Consider the following 22,599-nt stretch of genomic DNA (forward strand, 5'->3'; position numbering starts at 1 on the left):
ATGGTCTAGTTTCTCTAATTACTTAACACAATTTCTCGAACTATTTAACAACCATTGTTATATTCACAGAGACATAAAGTAGATAGACTACATTAAAGCCAGTTGCTCAGATTTTAATGCATTCAAATAACATTACAAAACTCCACACTTTTCCAATCTTAGAATTCAGGATAAAGGAATATATAATGTGTATGATTTCTGTATTGCTGTCCAATTGTCCATTTCTGTCCCTTACAATACAAATTATAGTGATTAATGGTAATCTACAATGTGATATTGGATGTTGTGCAAAGCTGTAGACAACTGTCTCTAGACAGTGAGGAATCCCTATAGGTTTTTCTCCCTGGTGTCTGTTATATGTAATGATTTGATGACTTTATATATGACTTTATATAATGCCACAAATAGTACTGATTATACTATAGTACTGAGCATATTATAATGATTAGTATATTATTAGTATATTATACTATTCTACAATTACATATTATACATCATTTGACAAGTCCTTTATTCCTATCCTTTTCTCCCCCAGCTTCCTTTACTGATGGCCAGATTTTTCCAACAGCTGCGACTTTTACTCTGGAAAAATGGCCTTGGTGTCATCAGACAACCGGTAAGTAAAAAAATAAGCATTCCATTGGTTTATTGTGAAAGCTATTCCTGTTTCATCTGAAATGTACACTGCAATAATTATATGAGGAGCATGAGTGAACAAAAATAATGACGTCATACCAAACGTATTTTCTCATGTTCTAAGTCTCTGATGATCTATTACACTATAAGGCACACATTTTAGATCACCATGACATTTTCTGTCATTTCAATGCACTTATACAAAACTATGAACAATTTAAAGAGACATTGACTGTCTTCAGAAATGGCCTGTTTTTATCTAGTCTAAACAATGTAAGGTGTTGTGTGTGTTAGGGCTGGACTGTCTGATCTGAAACATGCTTTGCATTCTGTCCATCAGGGCTGGACTGTGGCCCTCCTGGTTTGGCCACTGGTTATCTTCATCATCTTGGCCATCACCCGCTCACAGTTCCCCCCTCAGCTGAAAGAGTCATGTAAGTAAAGGAGCGTTTCTAGAGAGCTGCACTGATTTATGACAATGCATAATAACTTGTTGGTGAATTTATAACACATTTAAAAAATATATTTACTCATTGAGATTAGAGAATACATCAGTCAATACGAAACTAAAGTGATTTCACTTCAGTTAATCAAATACCAATTACATTTTTGTACGGGTGTATGTGGTTATTATACTACTGAGTTAAATGAAATTTCCTTTAGTGATGGAGTTTAACTACTGTGATTGCTTCATCTTCAGTCACAATGTTTTGTCCTGGAGATCTTTTCAAAAGCTTGAAAACAAGAGATAAACAGATTTGCGTGTATGTTTCCCTCCCTGATGTAAAACTCTAAAGAGTTAGTTGGAGAGCAATTAAGACGAGGAGATCTCATGACCCTGGGGTCCTCAACACACACAAAGCTCCCCATCATGTGATTCAGCAAATAAAAGACAACAAACAACACAAATAGGAGTGACCAAATTGTGTTAGAGTTGAGATGCCATCATGATTGGTCTATGGGCTTTTGTATAGCAATAACAGTATATTGTGTTGTTTCTGTCTAGTTTTAAGTCAACAAAGCATGGCCAAAATAACTTACATTGAAGATGCATAATCGGTAGGGCTGGAAATTGGCATGGAACTCACGATATTATCACGATACTTAGCTGCCGATACAATACAGTGCCTTGCAAAAGTATTCATCCCCCTTGGCATTTTTCCTATTTTGTTGCATTACAACCTGTAATTTAAATGGATTTTTATTTGGATTTCATGTAATGGACATACACAAAATTGTCGAAATTGGTGAAGTGGAATGAAAAAAATAACTTGTTTCAAAAAATTTGAAAAAATAAATAAAGGAAAAGTGGTGCGTGCATATATATTCACCCCCTTTGCTATGAAGCCACTAAATAAGATCTGGTGCAACCAATTACCTTCAGAAGTTACATAATTAGTTAAATAAAGTCCACCTGTGTGCAATCTAAGTGTCACATGATCTGTCACATGATCTCAGTATATATACACCTGTTCTGAAAGGCCTCAGAGTCTGCAATACCACTAAGCAAGGGGCACCACCAAGCAAGCAGCACGATGAAGAACAATGAGCTCTCCAAACAGGTCAGGGACAAAGTTGTGGAGTAGTACAGACCAGGGCTGGGTTATAAAAAAATATTAAAAACTTTTAACATCCCACGGAGCACCCTTAAATCCATTATTTTAATAATATCCCGATATGAAACTGTATCGATATTTTCCCCCATCTCTAATAATCGGATAGGATTTTCCACCTGCCACTCCCAATTATTTTAGTTTTGTGGAATTGACAGACAAAGGTATAATTACCTGAATGCCAGGGCAGTGACCCTTGCCCTAAACTCAGAGGCCTGTATTGTTTCCTGTGTGGTGATGTGTGGGTGCGCCAGACAATGGATGGTATGTACATGTATGTTTATTGAGGTTAGATGGAATAAAAGACACAATCTTCTGTGCGTCATTGCTCGGAATGTTCTATGTCCTCCATCAAGTCATATTCTCATAGTGTTTGCTATATTATCAGTTTTTATTAGTGATGGGCTGGTCAAATGATCAGATCAGTATTTTGAGTAATATAGATCATTACATTTCTCCATATTCATTACCAATCCATATAATCAGGTTAGCGGTCATTTGTTTGATATTGCTAATGTCATGTTTGTGTAACCTGTTGATCATGTGAGTGTACGGACATAACCTGTTGGGTAACCTGAAACCTGTAATATACAGTAAGGTGTGACCAGATTAATGACCTCTGAGACAGGTCCAGTGTTTCTTAATGTACTCTGTATTCCATAGGCTCTATGGACATAATGGACATGTGTTTGCTTAGCAATCATTTCACCATTCGGAAAATTCTTGCACAAATATAAGTTATTGTACTATGATTTAATGTAAATTATGCAACAGAACTATGTGAACTACAGGAAGGGTATTTGAAGTAATAACCTATTATTAACTATTATAAGGTGATTCATGTGAGAAACAGTAGGCCTAAGTAATTACCAGTAGTTTCCACTTTATTACCATGTTATTAACTCTATATTCCAGCAATAGGCCCCATTTGGTGCCAGGTAGTTACCAACTATGTTGAATTGTTTGTAAGTAAGTCCTATAAAGTACACAGTGTTACTTTCCTATGAAATACCAGGTAAGTTATACTGAGAAACAGTACTGTAATGTCTTATCTCTATATACAGTATTTTTCTATTCCATGTTATAATGTGCTATCCAAATGACTGAAATCCTTCTGTTACTCTGTTAATGACTGTTATTGGGGTGTCTGTCTGTCTGTCTGTCTGTCTGTCTGTCTGTCTGTCTGTCCCAGGCTATGTGGCCCCGAGGAACCTCCCGAGTACAGGTTTCTTCCCCTTCCTCCAGACCCTCATGTGTAACACAGACAGCTCCTGCCACAACACGTCTCGTCTGTTCGCCAAGAGTTCAACTAAGAACACCAGGGCATCCTGGACAGAACACGATGCAAAGAGGTACTCTGTCTTCACATAGCTTAGTGCTTTTATATAGTGTTTTTCCAGATGCTCAAAGCACTTTACATAGTAAGGGGGGACACTCACCTCATCCATCATTGGCCATTCTCATACAACATTCTCCTGAACCTGAACTGCTCTACTTGTGTGGTGGATGATGTTGTAGTTTTGATTTTGCAATTCCACTGACTGGAAGGATAGAGTCAGGGAATAGTGTGAGAAATTTTGATTTGAGAGCAGAAAGGCCTCATGAGTCATAATATAAGTTAATTTAGTCAAAAGTCAAACCTCAACATCCACCAGAACTGAACAAACTAATATAATGATAACCCAAAATGATTTGTTTTTACAGTAAGTAGTTTGTGGTTGTGTCACATCATTTATTCCTCTCAGATTCATCAATATTGTTTGTTTTTCATTTTATCATCTGGTATAGTTTTAGTAAATAGAGAGACACAAAGAGACAGGCCAGAGATCAGCAACCCCACAGCACAGAGGAGGGAGACACCACAAGGGAGGCGATGAGTGTTTTCATGGAACATTACCTTTGGGGGGGGGGGTGGCTAGGCGGGAGAGAGAGGTTTGTCTCGCTAGCCTCAGACAATAGACGCAATCTCTGGAATGATTTCTAACTCACGTTTTTTGAAGTACAGTATTTATTTTGTATTGGTCAAAAATATATTTTTAAATGATAGATTTTAGTCATTTTCTGAACATTTGGCCATGGAAAACGGATTGCTTTGTAAAGCTTGGTGTATTGCATATTTCAAGTTCCTCTGTGGAATCAACTGTGACTCCACCATTATGTTTAGTCCATGCTGTCGTTGTCACTTAATTCTACTTATTGTTGTTGAGCGTAAGAACATTCCATGAGGGTGCCAACGTTAGGAGAACCTGTTTGGGTTCCCCTTTACCTGGTGATGAGTAACTGACTGCATGACTGACGGATTGCTGTTACAATGCCTTACCCTTCAAAAAAGTCACATCTTCTGCCTTTTATCAATCATCATTATCGTCACCATTCAAGTGTAGTAAGCGTTTCTTTGTGTTAAAAACAACAGCTATTACATAAGTAACTGATGAGTGTTTGTTGTCAAAGTGTAGGGTTGTGTGAAAAGATTGTGAAGAGGCTATGCATTATGTTAGGCATTTGTAAAGGTCGTTGGTTGTCATTGTAGTCTACTGTATGATACATTTCTATTTTCTCAGTGGCAGTCTTTTTCTGCTCTCTCATTATCTAATTGTCATGCCAAACAGTGTTTGGCTTGACAATGAAAACAATGGACAAACAGATCTGAGACCAGTCTAACTGGTCCCCTCTCTCACCTTACCGTCTCTCTCCACCCCTTCTCTCCTTGCATAACCACTCTCACCGTACTTTCTCTCTCCTCTCCTCCCCTTCTCTCCATATATAACAGGGTATCCCTGCTGGCCCCTGGCACCCCCCTGCTGATGAACATCGGGATGGGTGGTAGAGTCCGTGCTGTGCTGCAGGAGACATCTGACCAGCCTGAGATCATGGAGATCTGGGACAAGTTTCTGAGTAGGTCCCCTCCCTCAGTAACAGAAAACCATGGTCTGGTCCCAGATCTGTTTGTGCTCTTGCCAACTCAATTTTTGTCAATGTTTGGCATGACAATAAGTGACAAGGTGTTGGCATGATAGCACAAACAGACTGGCACTCAGGCTAGAGAAAACATAGGAATGTCTAAAAACATACAGGCTAACTGCTAATAAATACTACACTCAATATGACTATGTTGATTTGTTTCCCTTGTAGCCTATGTTAACAATCTCTGTGGCAATGTCTCTTGTTTATATTTGTTACAATTTATACAATGACCTAAGGATGGTGTAAGGAATGGTACTGCACTGTCCTATATATTAACTATATCCTTAATCTTTTCCAGATGCCAGCCACCAAGGCAAACTACATAACATCTCTCTCATGGAGGGATTTAACAACACCCTACTGGGAGACGAGGTGCGTCTGATGGAAATCATCAATACGTACAGTACCTGTCAAAAGTTTGGACACACCTACACATTCAAGGGGTTTTCTTTATTTTTTACTATTTTCTACATTGTAGAATAATAGTGAAGACATCAAAACTATGAAATAACACATATGGAATCATGTAGTAACCAAAAAAGTGTTAAACAAATTAAAATATATTTTATATTTGAGATTCTTCAAATAGCCACCCTTTGCCTTGATGACAGCTTTGCACACTCTTGGCATTCTCTCAACCAGCTTCACCTGGAATGATTTTCCAACAGTCTTGAAGGAGTTCCCACATATGCTGAGCACTTGTTGGCTGCTTTTCCTTCACTCCGCCGTCCGACTCATCCCAAACCATGTCAATTGGGTTGAGGTCGGGGGATTGTGGAAGCCAGGTCATCTGATGCAGCCTGGAGGTGTGTTGGGTCATTGTCCTGTTGAAAACAATTTATAGTCCCACCAAGCCCAAACCAGATGGGATGGCGTATTGCTGCAGAATGCTGTGGTAGCCATGCTGGTTAAGTGTGCCTTGAAATCTAAATAAATCACGTACAGTGTCACCAGCAAAGCACCCCCACACCATAACACCTCCTCCTCCATGCTTTACGGTGGGAGCTACACATGCGGAGATCATCCGTTCACCCACACCGCGTCTCACAAAGACACGGCGGTTGGAACCAAATATATCAAATTTGGACTCCAGACCAGAGGACACATTTCCACCGGTCTAATGTCCATTGCTCGTGTTTCTTGGCCCAAGCAGATCTCTTCTTCTTATTGGTGTCCTTTAGTAGTGGTTTATTTGCAGCAATTCGACCATGAAGGCCTGATTCACGCAGTCCCCTCTGAACAGTTGATGTTAAGATGTGTCTGTAACTTGAACTCTGAGAAGCAATCATTTGGGCTGCAATTTCTGAGGCTGGTAACTCTAATGAACTTATCCTCTGCAGCAGAGGTAACTCTGGGTCTTCCATTCCTGTGGTGGTCCTCGTGAGAGCCAGTTTCATCATAGCGCTTGATGGTTTTTGCGACTGCACTTGAAGAAACTTTCCGTATTGACTGACCTTCATGTCTGAAAGTAATGATGGATTGTCGTTTCTCTTTGCTTATTTGAGCTGTTCTTGCCATAATATGGACTTGGTATTTTACCAAATAGCACTATCTTCTGTATACCCTCCCCTACCTTGTCACAACATAACTGATTGGCTCAAACGGATTACGAAGGAAAGAAATTCCACAAATTAACTTTTAAGAAGGCACACCTGTTAATTGAAATGCATTCCAGGTGACTACCTCATGAAGCTGGTTGAGAGATTGCCAAGAGTGTGCAAAGCTGTCATCAAGGCAAAGGGTGGCTATTTCTCCGCTAACATCAAAGCTGTGACCCGATCCTGTAGGTTCATTCTCTACAACATTCACAGAGTACGACCCTACCTTACACAGGAAGCAGCACAGGTCCCAATCCCGGCACTTGTCATCTCCCGTCTGGATTACTGCAACTCGCTGTTGGCTGGGCTCCCTGCCTGTGCCATTAAACCCCTACAACTCATCCAGAACACTGCAGCCCGTCTGGTGCTCAACCTTCCCAAGTTCTCTCACGTCACCCCGCTCCTCCATACACTCCACTGGCTTCCAGTTGAAGCTCGCATCTGCTACAAGACCATGGTGCTTGCCTACGGAGCTGTGAGGGGTACGGCACCTCCTTACCTTCAGGCTCTGATCAGTCCCTACACCCAAACGAGGGCATTGCGTTTTTCCACCTCTGGCCTGCTGGTCCCCCTACCTCTGCGGAAGCACAGTTCCCGCTCAGCCCAGTCAAAACTGTTCGCTGCTCTGGCACCCCAATTGTGGAACAAGCTCCCTCACGACGCCAGGACAGCGGAGTCACTGACCACCTTCCGGAGACACTTGAAACCCTACCTCTTTAAGGAATACCTGGGATAGTATAAAAGTAATCATTCTACCCCCCCCCCCCCCAAAAAAGGAATAAATAAATAAATACATATGAAAAAACAATGAGTGGCGCAGTGGCACTAGAGATCCTGGTTCGAATCCAGGCTCTGTCATAGCCGGCCGCGACCGGGAGACCCATGGGGCGGCACACAATTGGCCCAGTGTCGTCCAGGGTAGGGGAGGGAATGGCCGGCAGGGATGTAGCTCAGTTGGTAGAGCATGGCATTTGCAACGCCAGGGTTGTGGGTTCGATTCCCACGGGGGGCCAGTATGAAAAATTAAAAAATAAATAATGTATGCACTCGCTAACTGTAAGTCGCTCTGGATAAGAGTGTCTGCTAAATGATGTAAATGTAATGTAAATGTATTTGAAGAATCTCAAATATAAAATATATTTTGATTTGTTTAAAAAAATATATATATACAAAATCATAATAAAAAAAGAAAAAGAAAACAAAATATATATATATAAAACAAATGAAAATTTAAAATATACTCTAAAATTTAAAAATTTAAATATTTAAAAAATACATAAAATGTAAAGTGGTTGTCCCACTGGCTATCATAAGGTGAATGCACCAATTTGTAAGTCGCTCTGGATAAGAGCGTCTGCTAAATGACGTAAATGTAATGTAAATGTATTTGAAGAATCTCAAATATAAAATATATTTTGATTTCTTTAACACTTTTTTGGTTACTACATGATTCCATATGTGTTATTTCATAGTTTTGATGTCTTCACTATTATTCTACAATGTAGAAAATAGTAAAAAATAAAGAAAACCCCTTGAATGAGTAGGTGTGTCCAAACTTTTGACTCGTAGTGTGAATATATAAGTATCCAAAATAAAAGAGTACCCTCTGCACGGGCCTGACAGTATTTAAATCAAATACAGTTTTGGACGGAGGCTATTGCTTTTTTTTTTCTGTGGTCATATTGACACCTGAGATGTCCCTTCTTATTGTAGATAATGCGGATGCTATCTTTGTCCTTTGGGTTAGATATCATCATGACTGAGGTGGAACAGTAGTCAAATGTAATACTTCTAATATAATTGCTACTCTCCAGTAATCTCTTTTCAATTACTAATTCTATTGAAGATGTGTGTTTGTTTGGAAGTGTCTATTGTGTGGAGTACTCTATACAAGGGTTATACAGTGTTAGTTTCCCTGCAGTGTTAGTTTTAGTGTAGGTGTCTGTAATGTTTGGAAAGAAGAACAAATATGGCAACCCATAAATCAATCACAAAAGTATTCAAGCCCATTAGAATAGTTAAATGGGTGTAGTCTGCTGTCTTAGACTATTCAGAACAAAACCTTTCAACAGTGATTATGTTAAGAAAGTACTTTGTATTGAGATGATGTATATATAACTCAGTCCAAATACCTATGTGCCCATCCTTCTACTCCGTGGAAGCAGGAGGCGCTGGATGCGATGCTGGATTCAGTGAACATGTTAAAGAGGTCTCTGTGCTCCTTCTCGCTGACGTTCCTCAACGTGTCCTCCATGTCCTCCGTCGACCCCCTCGCCTACGGACTGGTCACCTTCTGCAAGTCCAACAACACCCTGCTGGAGGTCTCACTGCTCACCATCAACCAGGTGTGTGTGTGTATGTGTGTGTGTGTGTTTAACTTTTCAGATAGATATCTGATTGTCTTGTGCGATGTAAGTAGCCTCAGCTCTCAGAATTCCTCTTCCTCACTGTTCCAACAGTGACAAACAAGACTTAGAAGGATGGCAACACAAGACTAATGTTATGCCAATTCAGACATCATATAGACGGATCATGTTTGGTTTTGAATGTTGAAGCATGCTGCTGGTTTCCTCAGGTGCTGACGGAGCTGATGCTGAAAGACCCAGCGCAGGCCCTGACCACAATTGGCACAGCAGTTGTGGTGTTTGACAGGCTTCAGAGGGAGACTTCACTGTGGGAGGGGCTACTGGGCCTGCCACGCCTCTTCATGCCCACCACCCCCGATAAGATCCTGGATCAGGTGCTGGACGAGGGGGAGAGTCTTCTGCACAACATCAAGAGGTAATGTATTAATCAAATGTATTTTACATCAACAGTTGGTCATGTGTGGCTCAGTTGGTAGAGAATGCCTCTTGGAAGTCTTGCAATGCCAGGATCATGGGTTTGACTCCCGCTAGGGCCACCCATATGAAAATGTATGCATGCATGATTGTAAGTCGCTTAACAAAGGGCCTAACAAAGTGCTTAACAAAGTGCCTAACAAAGTGCTTAACAAAGTGCTTAGCAGTAACCCGGCCTAGAGCACAAAGAGCAAGCAGAAGCACACCGGCCAGGAAACAACTAACTAGAAGGAAGGACCCTAGAGAGGAACCAGGCTCCGAGGGTAGTACTGTTGAGGAAGAGGGCAGAGTTTGGGAGGAGAGAGATAGTTGTAGTATGGAGGGTATACTGTTGATGGAGTTTTAAACTGTACTGACCCTAGCTTCCAACCCTGGGTGGTTCTGGGTGTAAGGTGTAGTTGCCCCCAGATGCTGATTTGGAGTCCGTTTTGCATTTCCCCCACCAATGGTTTAGGTTACGATTGGGAGAGGGGAAGGTCATCCTAGATCTGTACCTGGCGGAAACTTCATCTTGCTGCAGGTGTCTGGAATGTGTGTGTGTTTCAAGTTTCACGTTTTATTAGTCGTATGTACGGCATACACATGGTATATACCATCCAACGAAATGCTTACTTCCAGGTTCCTTCTCGAAAAAAGCAACAGAAATAAGATAAGATAAAATAAAAATAAATGGCTCAGTAGAATAGAATAAACATTGTAGCATAAGTATAATACAGGAAGGCACAATTTATAGTCCAATATTGTGTGTGTGTGTGTGTGTGTGCTTTCATGCGTGTGTGCACATTCAGATATTTCCAGGTCTGTGCTCTCACCGTAGCCTACGTAAGGTGAGTAAATCATTATCAGGCATCTGTTTTCTCCTCCTCTCCTCTCCTCTCCTCCGTAGGACTATGGCTGCCATCGAGAGCAGCTTCCCAGAGGCTAATCTTTCAGCTGTCTCCATGGTGAACCCTGCTATTGTCGGAGGCATCAACCTGCTCCAGTACATAAGGAACTGGCATGGCAAAGGTACAGTACCTATGCCAAGAATAAAGCAATCAACAAAATCACATATGTTAATTAGACCATTTATTCAAACACATGTAGCAAAAGACAACATGCATAAATACAATTATTGAGGATGACACAAAACAATTTTTTTTTACATTGTGATCCTCACATTTTCATTGTGGCCCTCTTTGAATCACTTCCAACCTCTTACTTCATCACATTTGATCTCCATGTCTACTATGTCTATTGGTTTCTGATTTCTAATTACTACTTTACCTCAAGCATCAAATGTTCATCTGCACTCGTTTACGTGTTTTTGATTGGTCAATGTATTTATTCAGTTGGGAAGACATCAATCTCATCTAATGCTCAGAATCAGATGCATTTTACATTTTCAAATCGCATTACTCACACAGACTCCACATACAGGCCAACAACAATAAGCCTTTATCCCAAGGGGAAACCCCCTAACTAAAGCACAATACTGTTTCACTATGTTAAGGCGTTATCATCTGTGTTGAGACAAGATGCAATGGCTTAAATAACTATTAAATAAAGTATCAGGAATTTCTGATTTGTTGCTTTTGGATAGAAATAACAATTTGTACTAGAATAAATACTGGGAACTGCAAAACCAGCTCAGTTCCATTCAGCTATGTGAGTCAGCCAGGTTAATTGGAAGAGGACAGAGGGAGTGTTTTTTTCAAATGTCATGACTTACAGAATCAAACAACATTCTTTTGATTTAGAAGGGAACACTATGAAAGAAATGAGAATGTGAACGTACATCCAACATTTATACTAGACCAAAATACAAACCCCTCAGAGGAATATTGACTGTCATGTTTTCAGCCCTCACGTGTCAGTAACCTCTTTAGATAGGCCACTTTTATCTGAAATCTCTCTACAAATATGATTTTACACAGATGTCTACATCACCCTTGGTGACGTTATCATGGTGCCACCCAATACCTCAGTAGCAGCAGCCGTCAACACCCTCATGCAGCAGGTCAGGATACCACTAGACAAGGTAAGCCTCCCTTCCCTGGCCAAAGGCCCTGTTTGAATGCTTTAGAATTGTGAGTTAAGCTTCCCAAGCCTGGTCCAGATCTGTTTGTGCTGTCTAGCCAACTCCTGTGTTCATTGTCATGTCAAATTGGCAAGACAGCACAAACATATCTGGGACCAGGCTAAAGATTCCATTCCCTGGCCTAAATCTGTTTTCAGTACAGCACAGAATGTGTCAGAATGCCCTCCAAGAAATAAAGCTTTTGCCTGTATGATGTGCATACTAAATAATATAATCTGATTAGTCTAGGTACCAGAAAGTCACTAGGAATGCTTCTATCTGATATCAGGATAGACGTAAAACCTGTTCTTACACAACAGTGATACTCATCAGCACTTTTCTAAAAGGGGCAATATAGCTCCGTCTATGAATCTGAGAGTTCTTCAGCTCCATCCCTAAGCTATTTACCCCAAAAAGTGATGGGGTGATTGTTTTGTTGTTATTTGAATGCCAGATTGTCCCTTTAAAGGAATACTTCGGGGTTTTGGCAATGAGACCATTTATCTACTTGCCTAGAGTCAGATGAACTCGTAGATACCATTTTTATGTCTCTGTGTCCAGTATGAAGGAAGTTAGAGGTAGTTTCACGAGCCAATGCTAACTAGCATTAACGCAATGACTGGAAGTCTATGGGTATCTGCTAGAATGCTAGTAGCGGCAGGTAGCTTAGTGGTTAAGAGCATTGTGCCAGTAACCAAAAGGTCGCTGGTTCTAATCCCCAAGCCGACTAGGTGAAAAACATGTTGACGTGCCCTTGAGCAAGGCACTTAACCCTAATTGCTCCTGTAAGTCGCTCTGGTTAAGAGCGTCTGCTAAATGACTAAAATATATAAATAAATAAATAATCCCTTCATACTGGACACAGAGACATAAAAATGGACTGGGGAAGTAGATAAATGACCTCATTGCCAAAATCCCGAAGTATCCCTTTAAAGGAGATTTGTACAATTACTCCTAAAAAAGTTATGTTAGTTCAAAGTAATTATGTGATTATCAAGGTATTATTAAAGTATAAATTACTTTACTGATGCATACCCAAACATGATCCTCTCCAACCACAACCTTTAGGCTGTGGCGCTAACAATGGACAAGGCCCTCTTGCATTCCTACATATGTTCAGGAAACCTCAGTGATGAGCTCCAAGCAGCTTGTACTGGAGGGACAGTGGATATGCTGCTGGGGTGGATCAGTGCCGACAAGGTGGCCCAACAGGTATGTGTGTGTGGGTGGGTGGCTATGTGTTATGGCATCAGCACAGAGATGAGCAGAGAACAGAGGAAAACAGACAGTGAAGGTGTGTCTGGGGTGGGGCCGTTGCTGTCTTTCATATCCTATCTGAATAGCATTACAAACATTTTTTCCCCTTATTCTATTCTCTGTTGTTCAAATGTATATACATGAAGACATTATATAATTCCACATTCTCTCTCTTTATCTCTCTTCCTCCTTCTCTCTCTATTTATCCCTCCCTTCCTCTATCTACTCCCTTCTCAATATATACACCCAATCAGAGACACAGGGGCAAACCAAACACAGGGTTACCTTGGTAACATCCTAGCTTCAACAACATATCAGCAGTGGGGACTGATGGGGGAACTCACAGGGCCACCTGTGTAACAGGACCCCAGAGATCCCCAATTGCACCTTTCTGCCAGGCTGCCACGAGGCTAGGGGTAGAGATGTTAACGAATTACCAGTCAGAGGCAGAGGCAGTTAGCTAAGCCGCCCCTCATTTGTGTGCTCACTCACTGAACTGTCTGGTTCAGAAATAATATATTCCCTGGATGATAGCCTGACTGTTTGTTCACTAATGGATTGATCTTGTGATCAGTGGTTATTATACAGTTGAAGTCGGAAGTTTACATACACCTTACCCAAATACATTTAAACTCAGTTTTTCACAATTCCTGACATTTAATCCTAGTAAAAATTCCCTGTCTTAGGTCAGTTAGGATCACCACTTTATTTTAAGAATGTGAAATGTCAGAATAATAGCAGAGAGAAAGATTTATTTCAGCTTTTATTTCTTTCATCACATTCCCAGTGAGTCCAAATTTTACATACACTCAATTAGTATTTGGTAGCATTGCCTTTAAATAGTTTAACTTGGGTCAAACATTTCAGGTACCGTTCCACAAGCTTCCCACAATAAGTTGGGTAAATTTTGGCCCATTCCTCCTGACAGAGCTGGTGTAACTGAGTCAGGTTTGTAGGCCTCCTTGCTCACACACGCTTTTTCAGTTCTGCCCACAAATGTTCTATAGGATTGAGGTCAGGGCTTTGTGATGGCCACTCCAATACCTTGACTTTGTTGTCCTTAAGCCATTTTGCCACAACTTTGTAAGTATGCTTGGTGTCATTGTCCATTTGGAAGACCCATTTGCGACCAAGCTTTAACTTCCTGACTGATGTCTTGATATGTTGCTTCAATATATCCACCCAAATTTCCTTCCTCATGATGCCATCTATTTTGTGAAGTGCACCAGTCCCTCCTGCAGCAAAGCTCCCCCACAGCATGATGCTGCCACCCCCGTGCTTCACGGTTGGGATGGTGTTCTTCGGCTTGCAAGCCATCCCCCTTTTCCTCCAAACATAATGATGGTCATTATGGCCAAACAGTTCAATTCAGACCAGAGGACATTTCTCCAAAAAGTATGAGCTTTGTCCCCATGTGCAGTTGCAAACCGTAGTCTGGCTTTTTAATGGCGGTTTTGGAGCAGTGGCTTCTTTCTTGCTGAGCGGCCTTTCAGGTTATGTCGATATAGGACTCGTTTTACTGTGGGATATAGATACTTTTGTACCTGTTTCCTCCAGCATCTTCACAAGGTCCTTTGCTGTTGTTCTGGGATTGATTTGCACTTTTCGCGCCAAAGTACGTTCATCTCTAGGAGACAGAACGCGTCTCCTTCTTGAGCGGTATGACGGCTGCGTGGTCCCATGGTGTTTATACTTGCGTACTATTGTTTGTACAGATTAATGTGGTACCTTCAGTTGTTTGGAAATTGCTCCCAAGGATGAACCAGACTTGTGGAGGTCTACAATTTTTTTTCTGAGGTCTTGGCTGATTTCTTTTGATTTTCTCATGATGTCAAGCAAAGAGGCACTGAGTTTGAAGGTAGGCCTTAAAATACATCCACAGGTACACCTCCAATTGACTCAAATGATGTCAATTAGCCTTTCAGAAACTTCTAAAGCCATGACATAATTTTCTGGAATACAGTAAGCTAACATCAATCTCTTAAAAGCAGAGGGAAACAGGGTGTCAATGGAGATTCATTGATTTGAGGTGAATTCAATGTCAATGCAGTCAATTTAGGAAGTAAGCTGAAATTCCAATTGAACATTTCCTCTTTTTTATAAAAATTTATAAAAATGTCAGCTTGATTCCTTGAAATGAAATTGACGGCAGCCCTGTTTCCTTATCTCCTTCTTCTATCCTCTCCAGTATCTTCCCATCTTCAGACACTTCAGTTTGACTGTTTGATCTGTAATGGGCTGATCTGATGATCAGTGGTAACTGTATTAAACATACTGTGCATACAGTACTGTCCATCCCCAAAAAGCAGGGAGAAACAGGGTCGCAAAGGAGATTGCAGCATTCAATGGGGTTTATTGGTCCTCTGTGTGACTTGCCGTGTTTCCCCTCCTCAGAGCCTCCTGGCCTGGAGTAAAGACGCTGCTCCGGGGGATGTGACCTTCACCAGAGGCCTCATCCACAGCCTGATAGGACTGTTTATGGCCCCTGAGGTCCACGGCTCCTCCAACAATATCAGGTCCCAGCGTAGCAGCGACACGCAGCCTCAGAACACAGAGGAAGAGCTGTGAGTGAAAATTATTTAGTTTCTCTCATTGTGTAGTTCTGGTGCTAGATACATGACAAATACTGCACATTTAAAATGGGCAGTTAAATATTTCATTTGTCATTCAACAAGGGTTGGAAATGGACTTAAAGTAGTCGTCGGTGAGGATAGAACTTTCACTTGATTCTACCTGAAATACGTGTAACTGATCTCAACCCTGGAATCTTCAGAATAGTCCATAAACCCCATAAGAAAGTATATTGCCAAGCAAAGAAGCCCAAAGTCTACCAGTAGTGTCCATTCTCCCATGGGTGACCTCTAAACTCTGTGTTGGCAGGTTCCTGAGTGTGGGCTCAGTAGCAGTCGAGCTTCTGAAGGGCATTCCTGGCTGGAACTACGTTCAGATGGCCCTCACCACCGGCCATGCCTCCATGCAGCTGGCTACGACAGGCTTGGACCCTCTACTGAGTATGTACTGTGTGTATAGAGCTGCATATAACCCATGAAGATGAATTGGAACTGTATACTTTTGTTGTGCCAATAAAGTATTTTGAATTTAATTAAATTAAATTGAACACTCCTCTGATTTGACCATGGTCACCTTGTGTTTTCTTCCTGACACATAGAGATGATGGGAAAGGTGTCGACAGACGCCCATACCTACCAGGATATCTTCATCTCCTTGATGTCCAACCAGGCTGCCGCTGACAACTTTGCTGGACAGGTCATGGACTCAATAGTGAAGTCAATCATGAAGGTGAGTGGACTGGCTTTAATTAGGAAAAGCAGGCAAAACTGGTTGAAATGTCATCGTAAGTAGAACTAAAGTACTTATAACCTGTTTACAACCAGAAGTATACTGAACAAAAATATAAACAAAACATGTAAGGTGTTGGTCTCATGTTTCATGAGCTGAAATAAAAGATCCCAGAAATGTTCCATACGCACAAAAAGCTGCTTTCTCTCAAACGTGTTTACATCCCTGTTAGTGAGCATTTCTCCTTTGCCAAGATAATCCATCCACCTAACAGGTGTGGCATATCAAGAAGCTGATTAAACGGCATGATCATTACACAGATGCACCTTGTGCTGGGGACAATAAAAGGACACTCTAAAATGTGCAGTTTTGTCACATAACACAATGCCACAGATGTCTCAAGTTTTGAGGGAGCGTGCAATTAGCATGCTGACTGCAGGAATGTCCACCAGAGCTGTTGCCAGAGAATTGAATATTAATTTCTCTACCATAAGCCGCCTCCAACGTTGTTTTAGAGAATTTGGCAGTACGTCCAACCGGCCTCACAACCGCAGACCACATGTAACCATGCCAGCTGAGGACCTCCACATCCGGCTTCTTCACCTATTGGATCGTCTCAGACCAGTGTTGTGTCGAGTAAACGTTGCTAATTATGCTGTGTGACCAAGGAGAACCCGCTGACGCTGTATTTTCATCATAAAGGTTTATTCATAACAAAGGGTTACAGCGTTGATTTACAGATACCTGCAGATACCTGGAGAATAATCGCCCCATCTCAAATCTGATTATTCTGACCTCCTTTGTCTCAACCTAGTATTTATAATCTTTACCCTGCTGTGGGTGGTTTCCCATACAGACTAATCACCTGTCTCCACACAACAGACTTCCTCTGTTCTATGGTGTGTCCCTCTAAAACTACTCCCTCTAAGCTGAATAAACCTCCTCTCAAGTTCCATTTGAAAACGTTAGCAAAGTCATAATTCCTCAGATACTACACCAGCCACCTGGACAGCTGATGAAACTGAGGAGTGTTTCTGTCTGTAATAAGTGGGTGGGCCTATGGCCTCCCATTCTCACTCATGGCTGCGCCCCTACCCAGTCATGTGAATTCCAAATATTAGGGCCTAATGAATTTATTTAAATCCAATGATTTCCTTATATGAACTGTAACTCAGTAAAATCATTGAAATTGTTGCATGTTGCGTTTATATTTTTGTTCAGTATGGTTGTAATCGATTGTAATGACTTCATTTCAACCAGCTTTGCCAGTTGGGGGAGTAGTACCATTGTCTTGGTGGGTTTTTTGTGATATGCATTTACATTTACATTGTCATATGTTACAATGTATGATATGACATTGTGAGTGATATGGTGATATTGTTTATGGGCTTATATGGGTTATATGAGTGATATTTTGAGTGATATAATATAATAATATGCCATTTAGCAGACGCTTTTATCCAAAGTGACTTACAGTCATGCGTGCATAAATTTTTTTGTGTATGGGTGGTCCCGGGGATCGAACCCACTACCTTGGCGTTACAAGTGCCGTGCTCTACCAGCTGAGCTACAGAGGACCACATATATGATATGGTGTTCTTGTTCGGTTCCAATAGGTCCTAATGGCTCAGGGACATTCATTCATTCAATCATCAATGAATTAATGAATTAATACATTAATTAATTAATTAATTCAATCATTCATTCATTCATTCCTTGTTGGTTTCCAGTAGGTCCTAATGGCTCAGTGACATTCATTCATTCATTCATTAATTCCTTGTTGGTTTCCAATAGGTCCTAACGTCTCAGGGACCAGTGAGGTGTGATGATCTGCTGGGCCAGTGGTCCTGGCTCTCCTCTCTGAGTTCCATGGACCCCAGCATGTGGAACGTCCTATTCTGCCCAGGGAACAAGTCTCATTTCCATGACGCTCTGCTGGCTGAGTGGATGCCTGTGGTTGCCAAGGTGAGTCAAGTGTACCTACACAGCACTCACAGGTTGTGTCTTATTGGCCAGGTCTCCCTAGAAAACGAGGTACTGGTAAAATAACTGAAGATTAAAAGGTTATCACAAAAGCAGAATACAGACAACACAAACCTCCCTCAGATCCAATACTGGTTTAGACCATGTAGGTCATTTCCATTGTAAACATTGATGAATGGTCTAGTGGGAATACTGTTTGTAGTAAACAGAAACTATGTCATATGTGAGCCTATGGATTTTCTTTATATATTTTTACTTTAAGTACATTTTTGGGATATTCATAAATTTTTTAATAAGCCAGCAATTGTTGTTATGTTATATCCTAAAACATGTATATTCATCATTCTTTGATAATTTTGTCATTTCCTTCTTTATCCAAGGCGATTCAGCTAATGAACATAGTACAGGGCAGTAACACCACCAATGTCACCCTTCCCATGATCCTCACTGAGTGGCATGCGCTGGCTGGCTCCTTTGTCAGCGGTGAAGTGGCCTTGATGAACTTCAGTAGTCTGTTGGATGCTACCTACCTGGTGGGCTGGGTCCCTGTGAACATCACTGCAGTGGACTGGACACAGATTCTCATGACAAGGTTAGTGTGTACACACCCTAATGAAGGCCCTTCGGCCAAAAGGTTGGTCAAATAAATCGACCAAGTAGAGATGAGTGTGTACTTTCTTTTTCATTTGTGATGGTCAGTGTACCTTTAGTAACCACATAATGACCATACTGTCTTGAGATAATGTATTCAGGGTTTGTGTATAAATGAGTATACAATATCCTTGCATCCACAAGCACAGTTATCAGTATGTAGGCGAGCCGACATTATGAAAATATTGAGTCTATCAACATGTGTTAGCAAATACAATATGCAGAAATGTTACTGAATACATAATTGATGTAAGGTGAGATTAGGGCTGTTGCGGTGACCGTACTACCGCTACACCAGCAGTCGTGACCGCAGTAAAATTCCACTTGACCGTTGAGTCCCGGTAATCTCCTTTTATGAGCTCTGGATATGCTTAATTGGTTGGCACATTACCTTTAGCTATACAGAATATCTCACCACCAAGTGTTTCCATCTCCTACTCTCTCTCCTTTATTCCTTTCTCGAGCATGCAGAGAAGCTGTTGTGATGGAAATTTCTGTTAAATCATTATTATGCTTGTGTACTAGAAGCTGTTTTCTTTAAACCTAGTTGCTTAGGCATTAATTATGAGATTGGTGATGTAACTAACTGGATCATATGAGATGGGATTGTGTGTGCATGGGTATGGGCCTGTTTCTAACTGTTCTGTGGATGTGTAGCATAGGAACCTAGGTTTAGGGAAGTATGTACATGATGTCTGGGTGCACAGCCAAGAGCTGACAGGCAAGACCTATGGTTTCCTGCTGGTCAGAAGGGAAAGAACTGGTTCCTCTCAATCTACTGAAACCAGAGCAAAGTGTTAAATCCTGCGCACTAATGATAAAGCTGTTGTCCTGGCTACGGCCTGTTGCTGGGCAAAAGGGTCAAGCTTCTGTGTGTGTGTATGTGTGTGGGTGGCGAACCAGCTTGCTTGCTTGCCTGGTTCGAGGGACCATTAATCTACTTTTGATGAGCTATGTCTGGGGAGATTTCCTGTTGTTTTAACACCTATTGTCCTCAGAATGAGACTACCTTTTTCACAGTTAGTCTGCACCCTGTACCTCAGTTCCGTCTCATTGTCCAGCACATACACACACCAAGATCACAAGTTTTGTACATGCTTGCATAAAATGGCTTGCCTATATAAGGTTTCTGTACTCCTCGTGTCATTTGAGCTCTGGCGTACACCTCAGAAGTGTATGCCTGTCCAGCTTCATTATTGCAATAATTAATCGATAAATAAAGTTTAATTGTTTGAAGAAATAACAGTCTCTCCTTATTGGGTAGAATTTCCACGACACTGTCAATAGTTTATTGAAATATGTTTCGTTGCGACAACATGTTACTATTGATGTTCCCAAACAGATTTCACTTGGTTTCATAAAATTAAGCCCTGGGTAGCTTCAGGAAATGGTTGGAGAGCCCATGGCATACAGAGTGTGGGCAGAATATCACCTGTCGTGCAGCAAGAGCATGCTCCTCAAACAGTGGTTGATGCATGGAGTGAAATAAGTGTTCTTATATTTATTTCTCAGCTGTAGTAGGCTACCAGGCATCATTGAAAAACGGATCGGCGGGAAGTGCGCAGCCATTCGCAATTCGAGTGCATACGGATGACATGTCTTTTTCCCCCCGCCACTGTTCCTGCCCATTTGATAATGGGCCATTCTAAATCGAAACTAATTTGACATATTAGTAAAGACAAGATTACATTGAGAATAATCTGATGGGTGAAAATATGATCACTTCATGAGAGAACAGCTGTGCATCCTGAGGCAAGGAACAGAGCGCAAGCTTTTTTTGTAACTTTCTCAAATCATCAATAGCCTATAGTCTCATCATGCAGACCATATACAGTGCCTTCGGAAAGTATTCAGACCCCTTGACTTTTTCCATATTTTGTTAGGTTACAGCCTTATTCTAAAATTGATTAAATTGTTTTTTTCTTTCATCAATCTACACACAATACCCAATAATTTATAAAAAATAGAAAACTGAAATATCACATTTACATAAGTATTCAGACCCTTTACTCAGTACTTTGTTGAAGCACCTTTGGCAGCAATTACAGCCTCAAGTCTTCTTGGGTATGGCACACCTGTATTTGGGAAGTTTCTCCCATTATTCTCTGCAGATCTTCTCAAGCTCTGTCAGGTTAGATGGGGAGCGTTGCTGCACAGCTATTTTCAGGTCTCCGCAGAGATGTTACATCGGGTTCAAGTCCGGGCTCTGGCTGGGCCACTCAAGCACATTCAGAGACTTGTCCCGAAGCCACTCCTGCGTTGTCTTGGCTGTGTGCTTAGGGTCGTTGTCCTGTTGGAAGGTGAACCTTCGCCCCAGTCTGAGGTCCTGAGCACTCTGGAGCAGGTTTCAATCTCTATACTTTGCTCCGTTCATCTTTGCCTCGATCCTGACTAGTCTCCCAGTCCCCACCGCTGAAAAACATCCCAACAGCATGATGCTGCCACCACCATGCTTCACCGTAGGGATAGTGACAGGTTTCCTCTAGAAGTGACACTTGGCATTCAGGCCAAAGAGTTCAATCTTGGTTTCTTCAGGCCAGAGCATCTTGTTTCTCATGGTCTGAGAGTCTTTAGGTGCCTTTTGGCAAACTCCAAGCGGGCTGTCATGTGCCTTTTACTGAGGAGTGGCTTCCGTCTGGCCACTCTACCATAAAGGCCTGATTGGTGGAGTGCTGCAGAGATGGTTGTCCTTCTGGAAGGTTCTCCCATCGACACAGAGGAACTCTAGAGCTCTGTTAGACTGACCATCAAATACTTGGTCACCTCCCTGACCAAGGCCCTTCTCCCTCAATTGCTCAGTTTGGCCGGGCGGCCAGCTCCAGGAAGAGTCTTCGTGGTTCCAAACTTATTCCATTTAAGAATGATGGAGGCCACTGTGTTCTTGGGGACCTTCAATGCTGCAGACATTTCTTGGTACCCTTCCCCAGATCTGTGCCTCAACACAATCCTGTCTCAGAGCTCTACGGACAATTCCCTTGACCTCATGGCTTGGTTTTTGCTCTGACATGCACTGTCAACTGTGGGACCTTATATAGACAGGTGTGTGCCTTTCCAAATCATGTCCAATCAATTGAATTTACCACAGGTGGACTCCAATCAAGTTGTAGAAACATTTCAAGAATGATCAATGGAAACAGGATGTACCTGAGCTCAATTTTGAGTCTCAGAGCAAAGAGTCTGAATACTTATGTAAATAAGGTATTTCTGTTTTTATGTTTAGTAAATTAGCTACAATTTCTAAAAACCTGTTATTGCTTTGTCATTATGGGGTCTTTTGTGAAGATTGCTGAGGATTTTTTAATTATTTAATCCATTTTAGAATAAGGTTGTAACATAAAACAATGTGGAAAAGGTCAAGGGGTCTGAATACTTTCAGAAGGCATTGTATGTTTTGATTTCTAAGGCATTCCAAGGTTTGTGTCATTCACAACTAAATTAGCCAAAAAACTCAAAATCTAGCATATAAGACCTGTTTCAAATGATCACTTTTACGCTCAACATAGCCACTTCTGTAATGAATACTCGGACAGAGTGGTAAGATCCAATCGCAGAATAGCGATGCTTTATTAGAGTACAGACAAGGGAATAGCTTAATCGTGGTCAGGCGGGCTGTGGTCAAAACCTGGCCAGGCAGAGACAGGCAGAGGTACCAAGGGAGCGGGCTTAGTCGTAGTCGAGGTCACAGGCACAGGATCAGA

The 22,599-nt window shown here is 41.5% G+C and overlaps 1 protein-coding gene across 1 annotated transcript; it reads left to right on the forward strand.

The window, feature by feature from the left end:
• Nucleotides 1-3,412: 3,412 nt before the first annotated feature.
• On the forward strand, nt 3,413-10,280 carry LOC311143499 (uncharacterized protein). The gene is made up of 5 exons (XM_084179326.1): nt 3,413-3,601; nt 5,020-5,144; nt 5,512-5,585; nt 8,977-9,156; nt 9,387-10,280. The coding sequence occupies exons 1-5, from the start codon at nt 3,501-3,503 to the stop codon at nt 9,594-9,596; spliced, it is 690 nt and encodes a 229-aa protein (XP_084035452.1). The 5' UTR covers nt 3,413-3,500; the 3' UTR covers nt 9,597-10,280.
• Nucleotides 10,281-22,599: the final 12,319 nt, after the last annotated feature.

This window comes from Coregonus lavaretus (genome assembly GCF_964263955.1).
Source record: "Coregonus lavaretus genome assembly, chromosome: 16".
NCBI lineage: Eukaryota > Metazoa > Chordata > Actinopteri > Salmoniformes > Salmonidae > Coregonus > Coregonus lavaretus.

Bases quoted from the DNA above. Each gene is read 5' to 3' on its own strand.
- LOC311143499 (XM_084179326.1), top strand. From the start codon at position 3,501: ATGTGTAACACAGACAGCTCCTGCCACAACACGTCTCGTCTGTTCGCC. The intron at 5,586-8,976 runs GTGCGTCTGATG...CCGTGGAAGCAG, and splicing joins ACACCCTACTGGGAGACGAG to GAGGCGCTGGATGCGATGCT. The intron at 9,157-9,386 runs GTGTGTGTGTGT...TGGTTTCCTCAG, and splicing joins CACTGCTCACCATCAACCAG to GTGCTGACGGAGCTGATGCT.